The 22,903-nt window shown below is 38.9% G+C and overlaps 1 protein-coding gene across 1 annotated transcript; it reads right to left on the bottom strand.

The window, feature by feature from the left end:
- Positions 1-16,987: 16,987 nt before the first annotated feature.
- Positions 16,988-22,867, bottom strand: LOC120110867. Its single transcript, XM_039126768.1, has 2 exons — positions 22,258-22,867; positions 16,988-17,254 (listed from the first exon to the last, which is right to left on the bottom strand). The coding sequence occupies exons 1-2, from the start codon at positions 22,718-22,720 to the stop codon at positions 17,211-17,213; spliced, it is 507 nt and encodes a 168-aa protein (XP_038982696.1). The 5' UTR covers positions 22,721-22,867; the 3' UTR covers positions 16,988-17,210.
- Positions 22,868-22,903: the final 36 nt, after the last annotated feature.

Raw genomic sequence — 22,903 nt, 5'->3', positions numbered from 1 at the left:
ACCATTCTTTGGGTCGACTCAAAGTCCACTTGGGTCGACTCAACTTCTTCTTGGGTCGACCCTCTCAGTAATTCCAGAGAACCAATTTCTGTCTGTCTTTCTGTCTTGCCTTTGGGTCGACCCTCTCAGGGTTTGGGTCGACTCAAGCTTGGGTCGACTCAACCACTGTTTGGGTCGACCCTCTCAGTAAATCCAGAGAGCATTCTTCAGTTATGTTTTTGAGGTTCTTCAAGGTTGGGTCGACTCATGCTTACCTTGGGTCGACCCAACTCACTGTTCATTTGTGCCATTTTTGCAGGAGTGTGCCAAATGATTTCTTGATGTGCCGGGGTTGACCCAATCAACCTTTGGGTCGACTCAATCCACACTTTGCTGCATTCTCAAGGTTAGATTCATTCAAATGAACAAGGTCATGTATCTATTTTCAATTAACCAAATATACTGAGAGTAATGAACTTATAAATGAAGTATCAATTTAACTTATAGCATACTCTAGATAATTGCTTGTTAATCATCAAAATAACACTATCATCCTCATCTTTCCACCTATTGCTATGGGGCATTTTATTCTATTGCTTTTCCGAAGAGGAGTGGGCCTGGGCTTGTGAAGCAAGGGCATTCATCTTCGACCCTAGCTGAATAGGTGAGGCCAAAGCTATAGATACGAAGATTGAACAAGGGTGCTTATGTAGAAATATATTTATGCAGCTTGGTCAAAGAAATATACCTTTGCCTTTGACCACAACCGGAGATTCATTAGCAGTCAAGAGTGAACCGGAGGGCATAGAAGATGCTAAATCAAAAGGAGCATCGACATCGATACAGTCTAAGGTGGTGGATACATTCTTAGAACGAATATCGGTGATATAAGCTTTCCACAGGTTAAAAATTCTCCAGTCATGCAAGGGTGAGGGTCAAAAGGAACAAAGTGGTAATAAAGACATAACTATTTATAGAAAAAGTCCACCAAGGCAATCTAATGCGGCTCAGAGATAAGGAGTCGATCCGTTGGCTGTGCCTTTAAGAAATATAAATGGTGACAAGAAATGTCCTAGATCAAGCTGAACTAGCGAATAAAGAAGTTGGAGTAGTGATTAATGGAGCACTTTTTATTGACTAATCTATCAATTATTGAGCTGACATTAAGATCCCTAGGAACTAAGAAGTCTCTCCATAACAATCCCACATCTTTGATCTCAGTTGAGAAGATATTGGCCTCAGGGACTATCAACTAGGAGGACTTTAGAAAAAAGAAAACATAAGATTTAGACCTACAAGAAGTGCTTGCGTAAAAGAAGTAGAAGTACTCTGAAGAAAAAAGGAGTGGGCCCTCTAGACGGATGTATCAACAATCGATGGAAACAATGTTGGTTTCTTCAAAGGTGGATGGATAGATTTCTAAAAAATATGCATACAAGCAAATCTAGAGCATCCACAGAGTACCTCCACATTCCTAGCACCTGAAAGTGATTTTTCTAGGGCTATGATAGAGATATGCTAAAACAAGGGGAGCTAGGGCTATGGAATGATCCTCAGCAAGGGCCATGACTAATATAAGGTGGACCTTGACCATTTGGACCAATGGGAAATAGAAAAGGTATCTACAAACCTAGATAAGAAAAAAAAGCAGCATACTCCTGATGTAGTATCGACCAAACACGATGACAATAGGCTTGCACATAAAAGTTGTAACTAATATATTTATTCAGAGACAGACTGAAATCATTATTGGGCACATCAACAGGAGTATTGACACTAAAAGATTTACCAAAAAGCCTAAAGTCGAAAAAAATACCTAAGTTCAAGAATCTCAGGCTAATTATGTTGTGATTAATACGAAAGTGTTGGTCGAGCGGGCCCAAAAACCAAAGAAGCAAAAAAGCAATGGTCGGTTGGCTCTTAGGGGAGAATGAGAAAAGGCCATGATTTTAGAGAGACTATTCTCCCCCCAAATAGACAATTTTTTTTGGAAGATACGTTCAAACCATTGTTTCAGAAGGTTACATTAGAGAGGCCATCACCAATGGTGATTGAAATTTTTCCAGATGAAGCTCTAAAGTCCAGCCTATCATAAAGGAATGTCTCCTTGGGATGGCAGGAAGATAGGAAAATTAGATTGAGGAATTGAGGATCTAAAGGTGGGACCTAATACATAGACTAGAAGATTATTGAATTAGCACCTGAGGATCTATTAAATGCAGAACTCCAGAATGCTCTAGCTCCTCTGATTTTCTATTGGCGAGAGTATAGAGGAAGATAGGATCTTGTCTCATCTTGTTATTGATGTTGAGAAGCTTGGAGAAGACGAAGGAAGAAATAAATATTGAAAGTGATGATGGAAGATGAACCCTTTGAGCTCCTTAAAAGTTTTGGTACCACAGAATATTGAGTCCTAAAAGGATTCTAATCAATTGCAATTCCTTAAGGAGTGGTCTATTCTAAAAGAGAAGCAATCTGGTTAAGACACATAGCCCATCTATAAAAGAGAAGAGATGGATCGATGGGGGTTAATATGAACACATGGGAATTTCAAGAGGCATTCAAGATTTGAACTCTAAAGCACCATACTCATGGTAGCATATGTGGTGACCAGTACATCCCCTTATCCATCGGATCGACCGCACGAGATATGGAGGGCATTATTTAGATCACATCTCAACAATCCAACTAGAGGTCAGAAGCAGGTGCCACATGGATTAAGGCAATAAAATCAGAACAGATGAAAATCATATAACTCTTGCTAAGATCGGATAAAGTTTTATTTGTAAAATCATACTAATGGTGGAGATCCAAGCCGAGCGGATAGAATTTGGCCCTGAGATGAAGAAGCAGGCCAAAAGGTCAAGTTTTACGTTTTTGGCAGGGTGAAGATAGAGGCAATCATACCAGTCTCAAATTTTCAAGAACAAAGAGCTATATTGTAGGCCAACCGAGGGAACACAGCTAACATAAGCTACATCAGAATGAGTTAAAGATTGGTAAGGTATGACTATCGGTCCGATAATTACAGGATGGTTTTGCTATGCGTGCATAGTGAAAAGATGGTTTATACCAGTTACCACTCAGAGTGGAGGCTAGACTTGAGAAGTAGCTATCAGAGTAGACAATTATTGTGTTTGAGAAAAATTATTATGCTTTAGTATAAATAAGTAGAATTGTACTCTGAAGAAAATCCTTCGACAATCTCCATTCAGTTTATCTATCTCTATCTTTACCATAGTCTTTTATTCTAAAAGTAGGTATAACTTAGCTTTCTATCATAGTCTAGTGCTATACCCTCACCATATTCTACCGCTACACCTCTACATAGCCCATCGCTACACCTTTCGATCGTAGCCCAGTGCTACACTCCCATCTATTTGCATCTTCTTCGAATGGTGGTGTATCGGTGGTGAAAGTCCTTGAAGGCTAAGATTTTTGGACCCATGCTACTCTTTATCTTCTATTTGACCTAAATCTTTCTGGCTAGTCCAACAATGATGGCACGCTCGCATATGCATCCAGACCTCGCCCGGTCTAGCTTGGTGGGTCACCCTTTATCTCAACCAACCAAGATCCTCGAGGATCCTAAGTTTCGTAGCTCATTCGGAATGGGATGAATAAAGGCGGCAACACTCCCTCATTTTGAGCAGGAGGACTAGATGTTTAGATTGCTCAGAAGAGTTGAATATCGAGCAATAAGCAATGCCAATGTTAAAATGTCTACTGCCTGATAATGGATTGGAACATGTCAAACTTCCGTATGGTCAAGTATAACTTTTCACAAGCATGATGACAGTCAATGGCTATATATCTGGTCCATGAGTACATGACTGGAATCTTTGAAATATATGTTGCTCGAAGTTGTCACAAAGACCTCTAATTTGATGAACGAGTTGAACATCAAGATCTCATAAAAAATACCAAAGTGACTTCAGTGACAACTATTGCTAATACTCTATATTTGGCCTTAGTGTTGGATCTTGCAATAGTTGGTCTCTTTTTAATAGACAATAAAACCAGATTTTAGCCAAGAAAAATACAACAACCAGATGTAGTGTGGTGACTTTGTCGAAAGACAGCCCGATCTACATCAAACTATAGAAGTAAATAGGGTATAGTACCATGATAGAGCATTAATCCAAGATCCATATTGTCTCCTAACCCATAAAAATAGTCATATTGCCAATGCATAACCTTCAATGGTAAGGTATCGAAATACCAATATATAACTCTCACTAGCAGGTATCCAAGTGCCAACATATAACCCTCAGTGATAGGGTATCAAAATATAATCCAGCTCCGAGTCTAAACCTATCTCAAATTAAAACTCTTTTTTCTAAAAAATATGTTTCATGTTCCAAATGGAAAAATACATAAAACCAAGTGATATCAAAATCAATCGAGCATAATCTATATCAAAATTAACGCGTTCGATCAAGAATCATATGAAATTCCAAAAAAGGTTATATTCAATAATAAAATACTATGCATCATGTTCCTAAATTATGAATAATTTGATTCAGAGAATATTTTATAATTTACTGATAAATCTAGAAAAAGAGTTGCATTACTTATCATGTGAATAGTATCAACTAACAAATCTAACTAACACTGAAAATCTCCCTCGAAGCACAATATTCAAAATTATATTCCTATTATAAAGTTAGCAATGGATATTTTAAGAATAAAAATTCTAAATCTCGACACCCCCCATATAGGATCTAAATATTAGAAATTTAGCAATGAATATAGGATCCAATAATTTTTGATATTTTAAGAAATTTTTGAATATTTTATTATTGGATCCTATATTCATTGCTAAATTCTAAACCAATAATAATTTCATGGATAATTTGATCCCTGAGGCAAGAGCCGAATTGGGTCGATCTAGATCTTAGGAGAAGACTTACTGGGTTCATCATTCCAATCGAGATAGAAGTAGAGAAAAAAATGGGATGTAGAGAGAGAAAAGAGGAAAAACTTAAAGAGAGAAAGAGAGAGGATGAACAAGGGCTACTGCCCCTCATTGGAAGAGGCAAGAAGGTCCAATAGTGGCAAGTGGTGGCATTGATGGGCACTATTGGTGACTCTTGAAAATCAGAGGTGACAGATGGACTACAGGAGGTTGGAAAATTAGAGAAAAATCAAAGAAATAGAGGTTTGGATGGAACAAAAGAGTCAAGGGTCTTAACAGTAAATCGGGTTCCATCCCACTAGCTAGATGCAATAGATTTGACGTCCCATCTTGAGGTACCAGCCCAAAGCTCCGACAGCATGGGGAGATGACCACGGTGGTTGAAAAGAAGAAGAATAAGGGCGAAACTAGGGAAGCAAACAAGGGAGGTCTTCTAGTCAAATTTTCGGTGATATACTTGGCCGATGATAGGGCCTTGTACAAGAATAGAAAGAGGAAAGAGTTTAGGGCCTTAACTTGAGGTCTGGTAAGGGCTCGCTACAATCTCCTGTGAGCACAATAAACCTAAGCCTTCAACACTCTAAAGGAGAAAAGGGAAGAAAAGGCGATTGATTGATGATGTTCTCATGTGGGGGCTTCGAAGAAGAGAGCAAGCCCTTAACTAGACGAGCGGCTAGGGCTTCCGATCTGTCGAGAATGATGAAGTCTGATTCCAACCTGATGTTGAAGATGAAGAAGGAATGCACTTCCTTCATGAGTTAGTTTCAGCGCCCCCTAGCACGTGCAAAGTATGTGCCTGGCCTACAAATGGCCTAGGTGGCTGATTCGAGCCATGTTAGGCTAGTCTAGATGGATGGGCCTTACATTCTCCTTTTCTGAAAAAAAAAATCATCCTCAAATTTTTTGTATTAGAGTCTTCAAAGAGTTGGGATACTTCTATTTGATTCCATTCTCCAGTTTCTAAATAACTTTGTGTCCTTTTACTAATAAAAACCTCCTCTAACATGTAAACTAAATCAAGTATTTCATCATAGCACTTTTCAAATCAAAAATAATTTCTATCCAATCTCAAAGTAATTTAACCGACCATACTTTTGTTGCACAACTCTAATACAAGATTTTTTAATTCACTAAATAATTTCCAGCGAGAAGAACAAACAATATCAAATAGAGAATATATAGAATTTTCTTTCTTTAGATATCCTCGAATGAGGTGTCTTAATTCTTCAAATAACTTATTGTAATCAACATAAATTTTCATCCCAATATCCATATTGTCTACCCACCTACGCTCATCCTATGTTTGGCTCTATAAGTTATAATTTATATATTTATGCTTTGATACCATATTGTCACAGATTCGACTCAAATTTGCGAGCTCGGGATGCGACAAATGCTGCATACTCATTGGAAACTCTCTTAATAAGCATGCAAGGCATCTTATCATGATATCATAAAATAAATAGTAAAATAAAGAATCAATTAAATAAGTCCAAAATTTAAATAACCAAAATCTAATATAATGTATCAAAAAATTTCAACAATATATGTCAAATAGTCTTACATCAAACTCTAATCTAAATAAACAATCTGCTTCTAATCAGTCTCTAGAAGTTCTTAGAATCTGTAAAAGCAACAAGATATTGACTAATGAGACAAATAGCTTAGTAAGCAATGGATACTTAACTAGATAAATTAGGCAATAAGATAAATAATATTTACTAAAAATAAGCATATGGAATATATCAATTCAAAACCAAATTTAATATGCAGTATTATAAAACATCATACATACAAATTCAATTTTTATAAAAAATTCAAATTTTTGTTCATCATTTTTTTAAAAAAAACATCAAGTTCATCTTATGTGCCATGAACTATGACCACACTTATATTCTATTGCTGGGCTAGATAATGAACTCAAAAATAGTCTTATTGCTAATGCATGACTTTTGATAGCAGGGTATTGAAATGCCAACATATAACCCTCTGCTAAGAGGATATCGAATTGACAATATATAACCTTCACTAGCAGACTATCAAAATACTAACGTATAATCTTTATTGGTAGGGTATCGAAGTGCTAGTATATAATCCCCACTATAAGAATATCGAAGTGCCAATATATAAAACCTACTAGTAGAAAATGAAACATAGTCCGACTACACGTCTAAATCTGTCTCAAATCAAAACTTTTTTCAAGAATATGTTTCATGTTCCAAATCGAAAGATACATAAAACTATACAATTTTAAAATCAATTGAGCACAATCCATATCAAAATTAATACGCTTGATCAAGAGTTATATAATATTTCAAAAAAAGCATATTCAATAATAAAATATTGCACCATGTCCATCAATTATGAATAATTTAATTTAAAAAATATTTTATAATTTACCAATGAATCTAGAAAAAGAGTTACACTATTTATCTTACGAATAGAATCAAGCATCAAATCTAGCTAACTTTAAAAATTTCTCTTGTAGCCTAATATTCAAAAATTATATTACGATCAAAAATTTAGCCATGATTATTTTAAGAATGGAAATTCTAAATCTCGACACCCCCCCATAGGATCGATCCCAAATAATCAAATAATAATTTCATGGGGAATCAGGACTTTAGGACAAAAACTGAATTGGGTCGATAGATCATAGGAGAAGACCTACTGAGTTTATTGTCCTAATGAGGAGAGACAGTAGACATAGAAAGAAAGAGATGTAGAGAGAGAAAATATTGAGAACTTAGAGAGAGAAAGAGAGGGTGAATAGGGGCTTCATGGCCTCTCATTGGAGAGGGGAGAAGGTCAACAGTTGCTAGTGGTGGTGCTGGTGGTCACAACCGGTGAATCTTGAAAATTGACAGTGACAGATGGCCGATAGGAGGCCAAAAAAATAGAGAAAAATCAAAAAAATAGGGGTTCAGCTGAAAATAGGGGAGTCAAAGGTCTCAATGGTGAATCGAGCTCCATCCCAGTTGCTAGTTGTAGGAGATTTGGCATTCCATCTTGAGGTACCAAGCTGGAGTTTCGACAGCATGTAGTGGTGACCATGCTGGTTGAAATGAAGAGGAATAGGGCCAAAACTAGGGAAGCGAACAGGGAAGGTCTTTCGGTGAAAGTTTTGGTGATATTCTTGATTGGTAACAGGGTCTTGTGCAAGAATAGAAAGAAGAAAGAGTTTAGGGCCTTACCTTGAGGTCTAGCAAGAGCTTGGTTGCAATCTCTGATAAGCACAATAAACCTAGGCTGTCAGCAATCTAGAGGAGAAAAGGAAAGAAAAAGCAGCAAATCAACGGTGATCTTCGATGGGGGCTTCAAGGGAGAGGGCAAGCCCATAAATAGATGGGAGGCTTGGGCTTCCTAGTTGCCGAGGATGGTGGAAGTCAAACTCCCACCTAAAGTCAGAGATGAATAAGAAGCGGACTCCAATTCTTGAGTCTATTTCAGTGCCCTATAGCAGATGCAAAGCACGTTCTCGGCCCACAATTGGGTTGTGTGGCTGGTTCGGGCCATATTAGGCCGATCTAGGTGGATTCGACCTTATAGTTTTTTTTTGGGCTAAAATGGGCGTTTCATACATTGTGAGTACGGATACACCTAATAAAATCAGAAAATAACAAGTCTCGGAGTGCCCTAGGCAACTTCCCTCTCCAGCCCACAGGATTTTCCTAAGGTGGCAGGCCACGTAAGAAGCCATCCAGTCTGCAGCTCCGTTGGCCTCCCTAAATACATATTTAGCCTAAAAGGCCACCTCTCACCATCGCCCAAATATCCCGAAGTAGGGGGCATCCCCCTCCACCATCGCTTGGGCCATCCTGGATCCAGCTGATCACAGTGGCCGAGTCGCCCTCCAATATAATCAAGCTGGCCTATAGCACTCGCCACATATGACTCAAGCCGGCCCAAGTCGCCCGTAGCTCTGCTTCAGAAACTAAGGTGTCGAAGATCTGGCAGCCATCGATAGCCACCACTCTAGAGTTTAGGCCCCTGATGACAAACCCAGCACTTCCTCTCCTGCCTCCATCCAGCACGGATCCATCAAAGTTGACTTTGAGGAAACTCGCGGGTGGGGACTCCAAGGTGAAAAACACTGTAAGAGGCATGGCCTGAGCAACATGGGGCTCCAGATGTCCCGAACTGTCAAAGACCCATGTGCTAAGCCTGCAAGAATAATTTCTGCAATCTGTACCCGAGTGCGCTCCACGACGAACCTTAGGGATGGACTATTCTCGCCAAATGTCCGAGCATTCTTTGCCAACTAGATTTGGTAAGCTGTGCAAGTCGCTCTAATGGCCACTCGGCGCATTTGTGAAGTGCTAGACCATTAACAAATCACTTGTAGGAAAGGATCCTTCCGGCTTCAAGCATCTTGCGGGACCTCGACAAGCCTCGAAACCCCTCTCGCCCACGCACACTGGAACAACACATGATCCACCATCTCGTCCACATGACAATTCAGACACTAGGGGTGAATACCCAGTTTTCATCTGCTCAGCACCAATCTCGTCGATAGGCGCTCCTAGGCCACCTTCCACAAGAATAATGCTACCCTCAGGTGGAGTCTGAATCCCAGATGAATCACACTCTGGCTCCAGCCCGTGCTCCCATTGGAGGACACAGAAGACATCTCCCACCCTGACACTAGCTCTGCATGACGTGCTTCAAACCCTAACATCCAAGCCTGCACACCCAGAAATTGGAAGCAATTGAACACGCTCTGCTAGGTACTCTCCAAATAGCTGACCAAGCATCCTTATAGTTTGGGTGACCAAATCTTCATCTGAATCCGATTTTTCCAATTATTTGAAGAGAAAAGGTGAGAGAATGAATTTGTTGGAGAGAATCTTCCATGTTACCCTATTTTGAAGTTTCAAAATTTATGCATGCAAGAAACAATTGCCCAAGGGGTTAACTTATCAAGGCCTCCATAAAAGAATCACATCCATGATTTAGAAGGAATTCAAGAATAGTTGATAAAAGGGTAGAGTTGATCCAGCTATGTACCATTCTATTACACTGGTTTTAAAGGTCAAATTGACGATGTGAGGATTTTGGGCATGGGATTTGACCATCTTCCATGTCAAATAGTTAGTAAAGGTAAGATCAATAGAGACGAGTTGATGGATCTTGGGAAGTAAATTAAGAGAGGTAAGAAGAGATGGAATAGAAGTTGAAGAAGAAGCATTGCCAGACACCATGGTTATAATGGCTATAATAGAAGCAAAGAAAAAATGCCCTAGCATTAAAAAACTTTGACACCTTGAGGTACACAGTCTCTTATGCCTATAAGGTCTGTCCCTGTTATATTTATGCGATTATGAAGTATCATACAAATACAATATTGCCTAAAATACAATGTACAATACAATATAGTACAACGGTCTGTAACATTTTATTCTAAATAAATTTGACAAAGTCTATACTATCTATATTATGTGAAATATGTTCAAAGAGCTATAATTTAAGATTTTGTTCACCATGGAATCTACAGATAAAACGTGATATCATTAAGAAAGAGTTTAGACCCCCACAAGGTACCCCCACATGGGGAATTGATAGATATTCAAGTTTATATTTATATTCCTGATTTTAAATTTTTTGTTGATTCAAAATTTAAATTATTTTACATTTTTTTTGACTTTATTATGAGGATGTCTCAAAGTGACACATCTCTTAGTATATGTGTGAGACCCAGGCCGGCCCAGCCCCTTGGCTTTGGGCCTCACTTGCATTGCATGTAAGGGCAATCGAGAGGAAGACTTTGGCTGGAGTCTTCTTCCTCCCTGATCGCAATGAAAATAAGAGTTTCATCGGGATCCTCAGACCGACCGAATAAGGTCAGGATCATCTATTTAAAGACCTCCTCCTCCTCCTCCTTCGAGTTCATCCGAGGTCGAGCCACCGAATCCCAACTCCTTCTTTAGTTTGGCTCTTCTTCTTCCTGGATTTATCGCCGAGACAGAGAGCCATCGGAACCCCTCACTAGACTAAGGTATGGTACTCCTTTCTTCTTCTTCTCTCTCTCCTTGTGTTGTACCTTGATTGCCTCGTTTTGGAACGGTGAATTGTCAGAGAATCGCTGAAATAGGGTTCCCCTATTTCGGCCTATTTTCTCTCGCCACCGGCCATTGTTCACCGCCATCGACCACCGAGGTTGATTGATCCCGCATCGCCACCTCCTATCGCTGTCAGGGCTGACCTCCATGGTCGCCCTTGGATCTAATCGAGAAGGAAGAGAGAGACGGATCCTCTATTTTGGAGAAGAAAAGAGACTTTCTCATCTTTCTGTCCTCCCTCCTCTCTCCTCACTTTCTCTTTTCCCTCTCTACTGAACTTTCTCTCTCTACCTTCTCGTTAGGGTAGTTGAATCTAGAGGTGGGCAACGGGCCGTGCCGGGCCGGCCCGGCCCAGGCCCCCCGGGCCCAAAGACTAAACGGGCCGTGCCTGGCACGGCCCGTCCAGCACGGAAGGCCAGCCCGGCCCGGCCCCAGGCCCCTCTATTGGTGGGCCGGGCCGGGCACGGCACGCCACGGGCCGGGCCAGGCACGGCCCGTAACGGGCGCAAACGGGCCGTGCCTGGCACGGCCCGTAACGGCTCCAGACGGGCCGTGCCAGGCACGGCCCGTCTGGAGAGGGGGGAGGAAAATAGCCGTTTCCAACGGCTATTTTCGTGAAAATGACCCTTTTACCCCTCCCAACAGTCCAATAACGGCTGAATTGAGGGGTATTTTGGGAAAAAAAAATTTTGGGCTTCTATAAATAGCCCATTCCTCCCTCATTCTCACCACACCAAACCTCTCATTCTCTCCTTCTCTACTGCTATTATTTCTCTCTTCTAAAGTGTTCTTCTAGCAATTTAATTTTTAGTTTGTTCAAGTGCTACACAAGAGGAGGTTCCTGTTGAGAAGAGAAGGTCGCTTCTGTTGAGAGCACAAGAGGAAGCTCGGAATCTCGGCTCTGCCTCTGCCCTCCGACCCTCTACTCAATTCCTCCTTGCGGTTAGTTTTTATTTTTTGAATTAATCATAGATATGTCATCTTTTGAGGAAAGTCAGTTTGGCATTCCTGTTTCTGAGGGAGAAGAAACTAATCCCCAACCCCCTGTTCCTAGTTCCTCTAGAACTGGTGAACCGAGTGAAGGTCAAACCTCTTCTCGTAAGAGGACTAGTACTGTATGGAATGAATTTGATAGAGTTATGGTTGAGGGAGTCTGGAAAGCTAAATGTAAAAAATGTGCCAAACTTTATAGTTGTAGTAGTAGTGGGGGAACAGGGCATTTAAAAAGACATCAAGAGAGTCATAGGATGCATGATTCTCATGCTCAAACTCAAAGTACCCTTAATATATAAGGGGGATTACTTGTAGGTAATTTTGCATATAATCATGAAAATCAAAGAAAAGCACTTGTAAAATGGATAGTTAAGGATGAATTACCTTTTAGTTTATGTGAATCTTTTAATTTTGAAGAATATGTTCAATTAAACCTACAACCTGCTTACAAAAGAACTAGTAGGCGTACATTTAGAATAGTAGCTATGACCAATTTTTTAGCAATAAAACAAAATTTAATTGAAACACTTTCTACTTTAAATGTAAAAATTTCATTAACTTCTGATATTTGGTCAGCATCTGTAGGTAGTAATTGTTTTATTGCCATTACTGCTCATTATATTGATAATGATTGGCAATTAAATAAACGTATTCTTGCTTTTCGTGCTTTTGATTTTCCACATTCTGGACAACAAATTTCAAATATAATTTATCAAACTGCATGTTCATATAATATTAATGATAAAATTATGTCTATTACTTTTGATAATGCATCTAATAATAATTCTGCTGTTGTATTATTAAAAGACTCATTGCATCCCATATTAGATGGAAATTTACTGCATATTAGATGTGCATGTCATATCTTAAATCTTTCTGTTCAAGCTGGCATGGGCATGATTCAAGATGTGATTTCAAAAATTAGAAATGCAGTTTCTTTTATTCATGCTTCTAGATCAAGACTTCAAGAATTTAAGGAATTATGCATAAATCATGGTAAACGTTTTAAATAATTTAAACTTGATGTAATTACTCGTTGGAACTCCACATATAGCATGATACAAGATGCATACCCATATGAAAATTTATTAAGTGCATATATTAATGATCGTGGATTAGGATTTACATTGACTGAAACTGATTGGAATAAAGAAAAAATTTTGGAAGATTTTTTGCTTAGTTTTTATAATGCTACCAATGTTCTTTCTGGTATTTATTACCCTACTTCATGTTCATTTTTACAACAAGCATATATAATTAGTCAAAAATTTGCAGAACATAGATATGATGATGTTTTAATGCCTATTATTGACCTAATGGAATCTAAATGGAATGAGTATTGGGACAGGATATGTCCTATGCATAACTTAGCTGCTGTATTTGATCCTAGAGTTAAATTAAATGGCGTGCTAATTTTACTTGATGCATACTCTGAAAATATGAATCAAGATGCTGAATCTGCTAAAGATGAGGTAAAAAAACTTCTTTATGATATTTATGCTATATATGATGAAAAAATTCGTGGATCTAGAACACAAATACAAACCTCTATTTCTCCTTCTAGTAGTTCTCGTTCGTCATCTATTTTTTCATTCATTGCACAGAGAAGACACACACATGCTTCAAGTTCCTCTTCATCTTCTTCATCTTTAAGTAGTGAACTAGAATTTTATTTACGAAATGATCTTCATTCTGCATATGATGAAAATCAAATAGAGAATCTAGATGTATTATCTTGGTGGAAGAGTGTTAGAAATCAATATCCTGTTATGTCTGCAATTGCACGCGATATTTTAGCTGTGCCGATGTCCACGGTAGCATCGGAATCCGCTTTTAGTGCAGGTCGGCGTGTTCTTGACGAAAAGAGAAGTAGGATGACGGGCGAAACGGTGGAGATGCTTCTCTGCTTCAAGGATTGGCTGGATACTGAGGCAAGACTTCAAGATAAAGGTGGATATAATACAACATCCTCTGATGATGATGATACAAACACTACTGAAGACTGAAGAGTGAATACTGATTCACTGAATCACTGATGATTAGTAAGATTTCTTAATTTTTTATAATTGTACATTTTTATTGTATTCTGGAGGTCAGACCAAGGTCCAAACCTCGGCCCTTTCTTAGTTTCTTATTGTATTCTAGAGGTCAGACCAAGGTCCAAACCTCCCTTCATGTACCATTTTGATTTAAATTAATAAACTGGTAGGGGTCTATGCCAAACCCCCCACCATTAAGGTGGCTTTATATTCATAAATCATAAATTCTTAGTGTTCAATATTTATTAATTTATTAAAAAAATTTATGAAGCATTAATTTTTATCGGGCCGAGCCGGGCCCAGGCCCGGACCGTGCCAGGCCCGCGTGCCAGCCCGGCCCAGGCACGGCCCGGCACTGTAGCTGGTGGGCCGTGCCAGGCACGGCCCGCTTCGTGCCGTGCCGTGCCGGGCCGTGGGCGGCCCGGCCCAGTGCCCATCTCTAGTTGAATCCAATAGAAACTTTTTACAGTGATTTTGGATTAACCCTAGTGAATGGCCTTGATCCATAGTCGTTGGACAGCATGTTAATTAGCTCCCACCCTGATCCTTGCCAAACACTGTTAGATTCCATCGCTCCAATCTTTGTTGAACCATCTGTGCCCTAGTTCGAGCATAATTCAATGAATTTCACTTTGATCGGACCGACAGTGTGTCGGACACTCCCGCTTGGTCTGTCCTATAAGGTGTTAGAATTTAAGGTTTTTATAATTATGATAAAAATTTTATAGAAAGTATAATTTTTGGATATTAGGCCCTCAGAATGATCTTTGGGATTAATTGGATTTGTTAGTTGGATTGCATTCGCAAGGAAAGTAACGTATCACTTTTTCTAAATTTATTAGCAATCATTAAATTATTATATTCATGACTTTTGAGTAGTATTATTTACAATGCATGAATTTGTTAGATAGTATATTATTACAAAAAATATTATTTTGGAATATAATGATGATATATGATCTTATTGAGCATGATTGCTTGATTTTGATACCGCATAATTTTAGAACTGAAATATAAAATTTAGAACTAATTAAATTTCGATCTGGCTATGTTGAAAACCCAGCCAACGGAGGCTAATACATTGGTACATGATTTGTCCTGAAGGTCGTATCCAAGATGATTAGTGACATGCCGCCAGCAGACCAGTGGTCCTGAAAAATTTTACTGCAAGATGATGTGCAGCTCACCGCAAAAGATTAGTCGGTGTTATGACCCTGCCACAGGAAACAATGGTCATAGCTCATGATCGATAAGATGAATTGAGTATTTAAAAGAATTTGAATTTATAAATAAAATTTAATATTTAAGAAAGATTTGATTCGCATATATGCTTATTTTCTATAGATTATTATCTATATGATTGCTAGATTTACTTAGCTAAGTGATCACTGCTTCATGGGTTGTTTAGCTCATTATACAATTTTTTATTTTTTTAAGATTCAGAGAACTAGCCTACCAAGGTTTTTATTATCGAAGAGCGTCTAGAAGAACTATGACACAACTTATTTTGGATTAGAGTTTATTAAATTGATGTTTTACCTTAGATTAATGTTAGAATTATGAGATATTGTAAGTTGAGTTAGTTAATGAAATAAAGTTTGTATTTACTAGTTCAATTGTTCCGCTGCAGATTCATGATATAATGTTGAGATGCCTTGCATATTGTTTGTGAGGAGAGTTTACTATGAATATGCTGTGGTTGCTGCAACCTCTGGCTCACGAACTCGGGCCGGGGCACGACAATATGGCTGCTATTCAAAGGACCCTATATATACCAAAAGATGTGTCCTATCTTTTTAAGCCTTGTCTTTATGAAAAGGTGTGTTCCGCATGGGGAGATGCTTCTAAAGCATCAAACCCCTTGGCGTTATGAAAAAGTTGTGAGAATTCTCATAATAATCATCGTTATTGTAGATTTTAGTTTGCGTTATTCCCTTCTCCTTTTGTTCTTTGACCAGTTGGGATTCACCCTTAGGTTGTGTTATCGGTAAACTGTTCATTGCATCTTGAGAGAAAATCACCGTCAACTATTTGCACCGGGGTATTGTAAATTTTAAAGAGAACACTAGTCATAGCTAGCGTAGCTCCAGGTGAGATTTTTCTAACTTATTTATATATTCTTTTCTTTTCTTTGGTAATTGCAGAAAACTAACAAATACAGATTTTTCTAATATAACAGTGATAGATTAATACAACTCTTATTGAGATTATCGGCATACAACTTCTGACGCAAACGAAGGTGGGTGCTGCTGGATTTTTGTAGATGATGGCTGAAATTGGTTGGACCCACAACTAATTTGAGTTAGGACGCAGGAGGAAGGGATTAGGCCTACGGTTTAGATCTGAAACCTAAAGGACTTTGTGATGATTAGGCTTTTAAGGGATTAGAGCAATGACATGATGAAGGTTGGCAGGTGGAAGAAAGAACGATGGAAGGTGCTGCAGTTTTGATAGTAACAAGATAATTATGGGATGAATAGAAGAGTTTCACCTCTATCCTAAATCTAATGATTTTTCGGCGTGACTCAATGTGACCTAATAGACCCAAATAAAATAGACTCAATTCAATATAATTAAATGCTGGAAATCATAAATCCAATGTGTTTTCGGGCATACCCAATCAAGGATCCAAACTCGACGTACGTCCATCATGATTCAGGCTCATGCTCCTACATCAACTTTATAAGTCGTTCTATCTTTGCAACTATTGATAAAAGTATTCATAAGTGGAAGCCGTACACAACTTATCAAGCAGTCCCTAGCTCAATTTTTTATTTATGTTCTTTAATTGGTTTCGAGTTCATGCTTTGTTTCCTGAATGGGGATTGTGCATTTGTACTAGTATTTTATCTATTTTATATAGAGAAGATACACCTGCATAGTTCCTAGAAAAAATCAGCCTAAGAATGAAAAAGTCCTTGTTAACATTAATTATAGGTTCGTTTTTCACAAAATATACACAAACAGGATGCGTAACAGTGCATGCACGAATGCAAGTGTTGATGTAGAAACAAGTAGACAACTATGTGTACTGAAATATACAAATGAAAAGATCCAAATAATAGTTATATGCTTTTTCTCAAAAACACACGTACACAAAGATTCCTGCACAAGCTAACTGCTAAACATGCATGCAGACATATAGAATAAGGAAACTCAAAAATCAACTCTAAAATAATAATGTATAATATATATATATTGCTTGGGAAGCTGAAAAATCAACTATGGAACAAACTCAAGAAGGCAGCTGCCACAATAGATAGAACCTGTATCATGAAGCATGGAGCCTAGTTAAAGTAGTAAGGAAACAATTGAAATAACTTGCATATTACATGCAATGAGCTAGGTAACTTGCATATAGCTGTCCACTGAACATGAAGATAGAAAATAATGTTTAGAAGTAAATATGCTCTTAAAGTACAATTCCATCTGCTTGGATCAATTTGGAACTTTTATTATTCTATATAAATCTGGCGAGATTTGAGTAGAGAAGCACTTAAGCATAGTCCAACGGGTATCTATCCATATAAGGGTGCTTGTTTTCTGATAGAAATGCTAGATTGTTCTTCAGATTGTTAAAGGACAGTCGCTAGAAGGTGCTAACGCTCATTATATCAATAAAGTTTCAGTTTTGTCTAAACGGCAGTACTGACATGCAAAAGAATTTGAGTGCCGTTGGTTCTAGAAGTTCGAAGTAATTATGTTTGGATTGTCAAATCCATGAGCATGCTTTATAGCATTGAACATCAGGATGCCTACAAGGAAAAAAGTGCCACTGAGATCGTATGCTCCTGCCTGCGCTTCAGTTACTGATATTATACGGAAAAATCTAAATTTATAATATGCACAGACACATATACTCGTCATTATGTGCACGCAAATGCACATAGATTCAATATGCACAGGTATCTTCCAGGCCGGAGATATGCAAGAAAACCTTGAAATGCGCGGCCACTGGGGCAGCACGGTTTGGCAGCCCATCCACCTGGTGACATTGAGGTTAATTTTGATGCCTCGATCGATTAGAACAAAGCAGCAAACGGCTTTATCCTACCAGATCATGAAGGTCGCTCGATTCATGCGGATACTCTTACCATCCCTCGTACACCATACTGAGAAGATAGATAATAAGATTGGAAGGCGATCGACTTAATTTCTAGCAGTTCTTAACTGCACATCCACCCCTTCTGGTTTTATGATATATGGACTGTGGCTGATTCTCTTCTAAATTTTCCACTCTCACACTGGCTACGTCAAGGGAGTCAGCCGGCAGATTATATGGCGAATGATCCACAGAGATTAGCCTGTTCGTAGCCTCTCTTATTATTGATGACGCAGCTAGCTCTACTTTTATGAGATTTTACTACCTTGTTTGAGGTTTGCCTCCCTACTATCCCACAAAAAAAAAAAAAAAAAAAATCTCAATAGGCAAGGGCCTTCAACTTTCTCTTTTGTTTTTCGGTTTTTTTTTTCTTTTTATCATCAACGCCTCAGCTTCCTTTGCACCCACCGCTTTTGAAAGTGTTTTAGGGGCGTGGGGCTGGATCTGAGAGCCTATTGAACCAGTGACCTTCTGGGTCCGAGTGCAAACCCAAACCCTATGCAATTATAACCAAGTTGGTCTTTATAAAATTTCCTCGCTAAATATATACACCCGCTATACCTATATTTGTCTCCGTTCCAGTTCTCCAACAGATGCATCCACTTGCACTCCGTTCTTCCTCCTAGCCGTCCTCTTTGTTCTCTTAACCTTTTCACGTACAGCTTAATGCTGCAAGAACCCCTTATCTCCCCTTCTCCGGTCGCATAAACCCACCACTCTGACCTCCCTTTTTTTCTTTCCCTCTCTTCTTCTCATTTTCCTCTCTCTTCTGCTTCCCTTCTCCTTCTTGCTCGGTCATGCGGTGGATGACAAAGGGCTGTCCCTTGTTTCACCGCTGGCTACTGATCTCTTCCCTCTTCCTCTTTCTTTATCTTCCTGCAAGTAATTGTGGCATCGAAAAGTGCTGCTTGCTATGTCCCAAACGTCGTTGCTATAAAATTTATTAAAAGATAAACAATTCACACAAAAGTGGTACCTTGGACTTCGCTGCTATAAAATTAATTAAAAAATAAATAATTTATGAAAAAGTGTTTAAGTAGAAGTTAGCACTCTCTATATTCTCCACCTCTCTTTTTTGGTTATACATTTTAAAAAATATATAATTATAAAAATAAATATACTTTTTATGTTTAATAGAACATTTATTTACATATTATATTTTTAAATTATTTATAGTTCAAATAGTATAAATATAGACGGGCCCTTATATTTATCATTTAGGTAAAGTTGTTGCCTGCTGAAACAGAATATATTGTAAATGATCGAGCCTTCTATATCTCTAAACCATTTATGAATATTTTCCATGATAAATTTTGTTGTTACCGAGCCCCCTGCTCCATCGTCCTGTTCCTCTTTCGGACTAATATTTTTAACTAACGGATGTTGGGTATCATTCTCCCGTTGCTAACCAACAAACTATGATGAAGCTTATTAACAATTAAAGAGACTAAACTTGCAGCTTCAGGTCACCAAAAATTAAAATGCTGTCAATCAAATAACTTCAATTGGCTGAGAATTGATGCAAGAAAGTGAGAATCATCAGTTAGTCAATCGTGGATGAAATGATGCTTTTTATCATTCTTGATTATCTTCGTAACAATATATTTAATATATCTTTTCACATATTCATTAGGTCAATGAAGGCCGGCAGCTTGTTGGATGTTCTTGGCGTTCATGAGTTACCAGTTCACAGTTTAATGTTGTCACCTAGAAATGTAAGTTTGTTTTAATATGTTTTGCCTTTTTCCTTTTGGGATATAGTGTTCTAATAGTTATGGTTATTTATAAGGTGGGTTGTTTCTAAGATATAATCTAACCATTAGCGTGCAGGTTACAATGTTAAAAAGTGCAGTCTTATTTTACTTTGTTCAATTGGTTTCTTCATTTTCTGTTTAATGCCGAAAAATTACAATGCCAAAAATTGCACTTATTTTAACTGTATCTTTATTAATAAGCAAAATTACAGCTCTGCATGTTTACTTTCTATGTTAAAAGTTCCATGGTATTTCACTTCTTGGGTTATTTTGGCTTCATCTTCAAGGGACAAAACTGTTCGATTATGGGATCTTTTTGAAAAGAAAGGTGCCGTACACATTATGTCATTATGTCCTTGCTATAGTATATCGTTAAGCAGCTAGCTTGGGGCACATCATATCATTTTATATGCATAAATATTTTAGCTATTAACTTTACCAATTTTTATATCACAATGGTGATGCTACAAATTGCCTAACTGATATTCTTCTACGTAGTGTACCCAAATAAAATGAAAAATATAGCTATCATGAGAATTATTTATTTTTTCATCAATACTAATCATCTTCTTCAACCTTTTTTTTTTTCCCACCTTCAACAAGGATGATAGGGAAGAAGCAAAACATGAGTGAAGATTTCAGCACTCTTCTGAAGTAAAGTAAAATAACCTTCTGTATTTAAATACTATCTACATCTAGATATAACTATAGCTTTTTCATGAAATGATCATCTCAAACAAACCTACCAGCATTTTGTACATTATTTAGTATTCAATGCAACTATAAATTTTGGTTATCTGTGGCACTCTTCTATTTTCTTTCCATTGTTTAATTTAATCCCACTACATAGGGCAGGTAATTTTCTAGTGTAACATGATTTATAGTTTTTTTTAAAACTAGATTTTTATTGGTAATTGGTTTATATAGAGTCCACTATTGTTTTATACTGCTTTTTGTCGGCAAAGGTAGGGCCCCATTAACCACCTCCTAAATCTGATTTCAACTATTGTGTTTATATTGTTAGTGAAATATTTAGTAGCAAACATCGTGTCTCACGGGAAAGATTCAAAGATGCTAGAAGGAAAAAGAATAAACAGGGTAACTCTTGCTTTGACAAAGTTATTCATAATCTAGCCTAGAGAAATTGCATGGTATGTAAATCCCAAAGATAAAACAAAATAGGGAGCCAACTTGCTGCCATGACCATGCTTGCTCTTCCTATGTCTCTTTTATATTATTTTTTTACTTTCATAAGATATTGAACTTGACACCAATCGTTAAGCATTCAATCAATTAGGGCGACTCCAGCAAGACCTAACCCGACTAGATCCAACCCCTCTAACAATTCAGATATATATTATTCCAATTGGACTTAGGTCACTTGGTTCACCCTAATCTAACTAGTTTACTAATCCTTAGAGCTGCATTTGATTTAGATATGAGAAAAATAAAAATGGTAAAACTTATATCTATGAAAATAGTTATGCTATGAGTTTTGCCCCTTTTATATATATAGGGCTCCATTTTTGAATGTTGGAAGGCACCTTTCTCGAAGAATAACTTTAGGATTATTTCTTCTTGTCCATAAAATAGTAAAGTAGCCAAAACATGCATTTTGCGAACCCGGTGATTCGGTGAATGAGACTAGGCATGCTGGGTCAAGCAAATTCGTCTTCTCCATATCGCTATCCCTGCGTCATAGCGTTTGAGAATGTGTGCACTCACTATATCTTGAGAAGTCCATCCTGCCAACTATGTTGTCGTCATCCCAACGTCTTTTTCGTTGTTGCTGTTTTGGCCCATCCCCACATCCTTGCTTGCCGCCTCCCTGTTCTCATCCTTGCGTGCTCACCATAAACAAGTCTATGGTTAGGTCCATCCTTGTCTCCTAAGTGCCTCCACTTCCTAGCTTTTTAAAAATGAACTTCGACGGCAATGTGAGTGAGAAAGGGTTGTGGAGGTGTGAAATTTATTATTAAAAATTACGACACCAGATTGGTGGTAGCAAGGGGCGACAGATTTTCGATACGTCCGTGGTGTGTGGCGAGCTCCGTGCAACATGGGAGGGTGTTACTTACTCGCGACGGATGCGGAGAGCGGAGTGCATACTTTTGGAGGGAGACTCGACTACAGTCATTGAGTGAATCCAGGCGCAAGGATGCATGTCTGGGGAGTGGCTGCTGCTCTATGACATCCGTCACCTATTGGGGGAGTGTGGCTCCCACTTGGTCATACATGCTTATCGGAAGGCAAACGGTGCTGCGAAGTGGGTTGCCTTCTTTGTTGCTCATAGGCCTGTTAACGAAACGAGCCGAGCCGAGCCTGCCAAGCAAGCCTGAGCTCGAGCTCACCCGCGCTCGGAGTGTCTTTCTTTTTTTTGTGACATTCTATCAAACATCTAAAACTCACATACCTTTACTTGCAGCTCCCGTGGAAGACCGGCCAACCACACTGGAGGATAAGGTTGTCCGTTGTCCAGCGCCAGAGAAGAGAAGGGGAAGGTTGTCCGTCGTCCAACGCCGGAGAAGAGCGCCACCAGTTCCGGAGGAAAGGAGCCGGGTGCTCTTTGTTCTTCCCGATGCCTCCTCTTCGTCAAGCCCCGAGCCCGCCCGCCGATGGTGCGAAGAGCCACCGCAACGTTCTCTGTGCCTAGCATCGAACCACGACCGCCGGCGCGGAGCCTTCTTGAGAACCCATGCTTGGCGCTCAGCCTGAGTTGCTTTCTTGAGAACCCACCTCGCCGGTCTCGCAGTCGCCGGTCGTGCACGACTCTTTGCCGGTGCCGTCTCCAAACGCCTTCTTCTTCTACCTCCCTCCCACTTCCTTCTCTTAGAGTCTCTCTCTCTCCCTCTAAGTATCCCACCCATTTCTAACATAGAAGACGTGGGCTTACCCTCTCCTCGAGACAGACCACTGAGCTTAGCCTCAAGACCATCAACTCCCGGCTGTTCCCACCCACTTCTGCCACAAGAAAAGTGACATTCCTCCACAAGTGTTATCAGGTCATCTTTTCCGCTACCACATCACACCATTCTGAAGGATCCGAGAGAGATCCAAAT

This window comes from Phoenix dactylifera, chromosome 5 (genome assembly GCF_009389715.1).
Source record: "Phoenix dactylifera cultivar Barhee BC4 chromosome 5, palm_55x_up_171113_PBpolish2nd_filt_p, whole genome shotgun sequence".
NCBI classification, from domain to species: Eukaryota; Viridiplantae; Streptophyta; class Magnoliopsida; order Arecales; family Arecaceae; genus Phoenix; species Phoenix dactylifera.
The sequence above is the reverse complement of the archived record's forward strand: the minus strand, read 5'-3'. Positions and strand labels throughout refer to the sequence as shown.

Coding starts and splice junctions, on each gene's coding strand:
- LOC120110867 (XM_039126768.1), bottom strand. CDS start 22,720: ATGTTAGAAATGGGTGGGATACTTAGAGGGAGAGAGAGAGACTCTAAG. Junction 17,255..22,257: donor CACGGGAGCTGCAAGTAAAG/GTATGTGAGTTT, acceptor TTCATGATACAG/GTTCTATCTATTGTGGCAGC.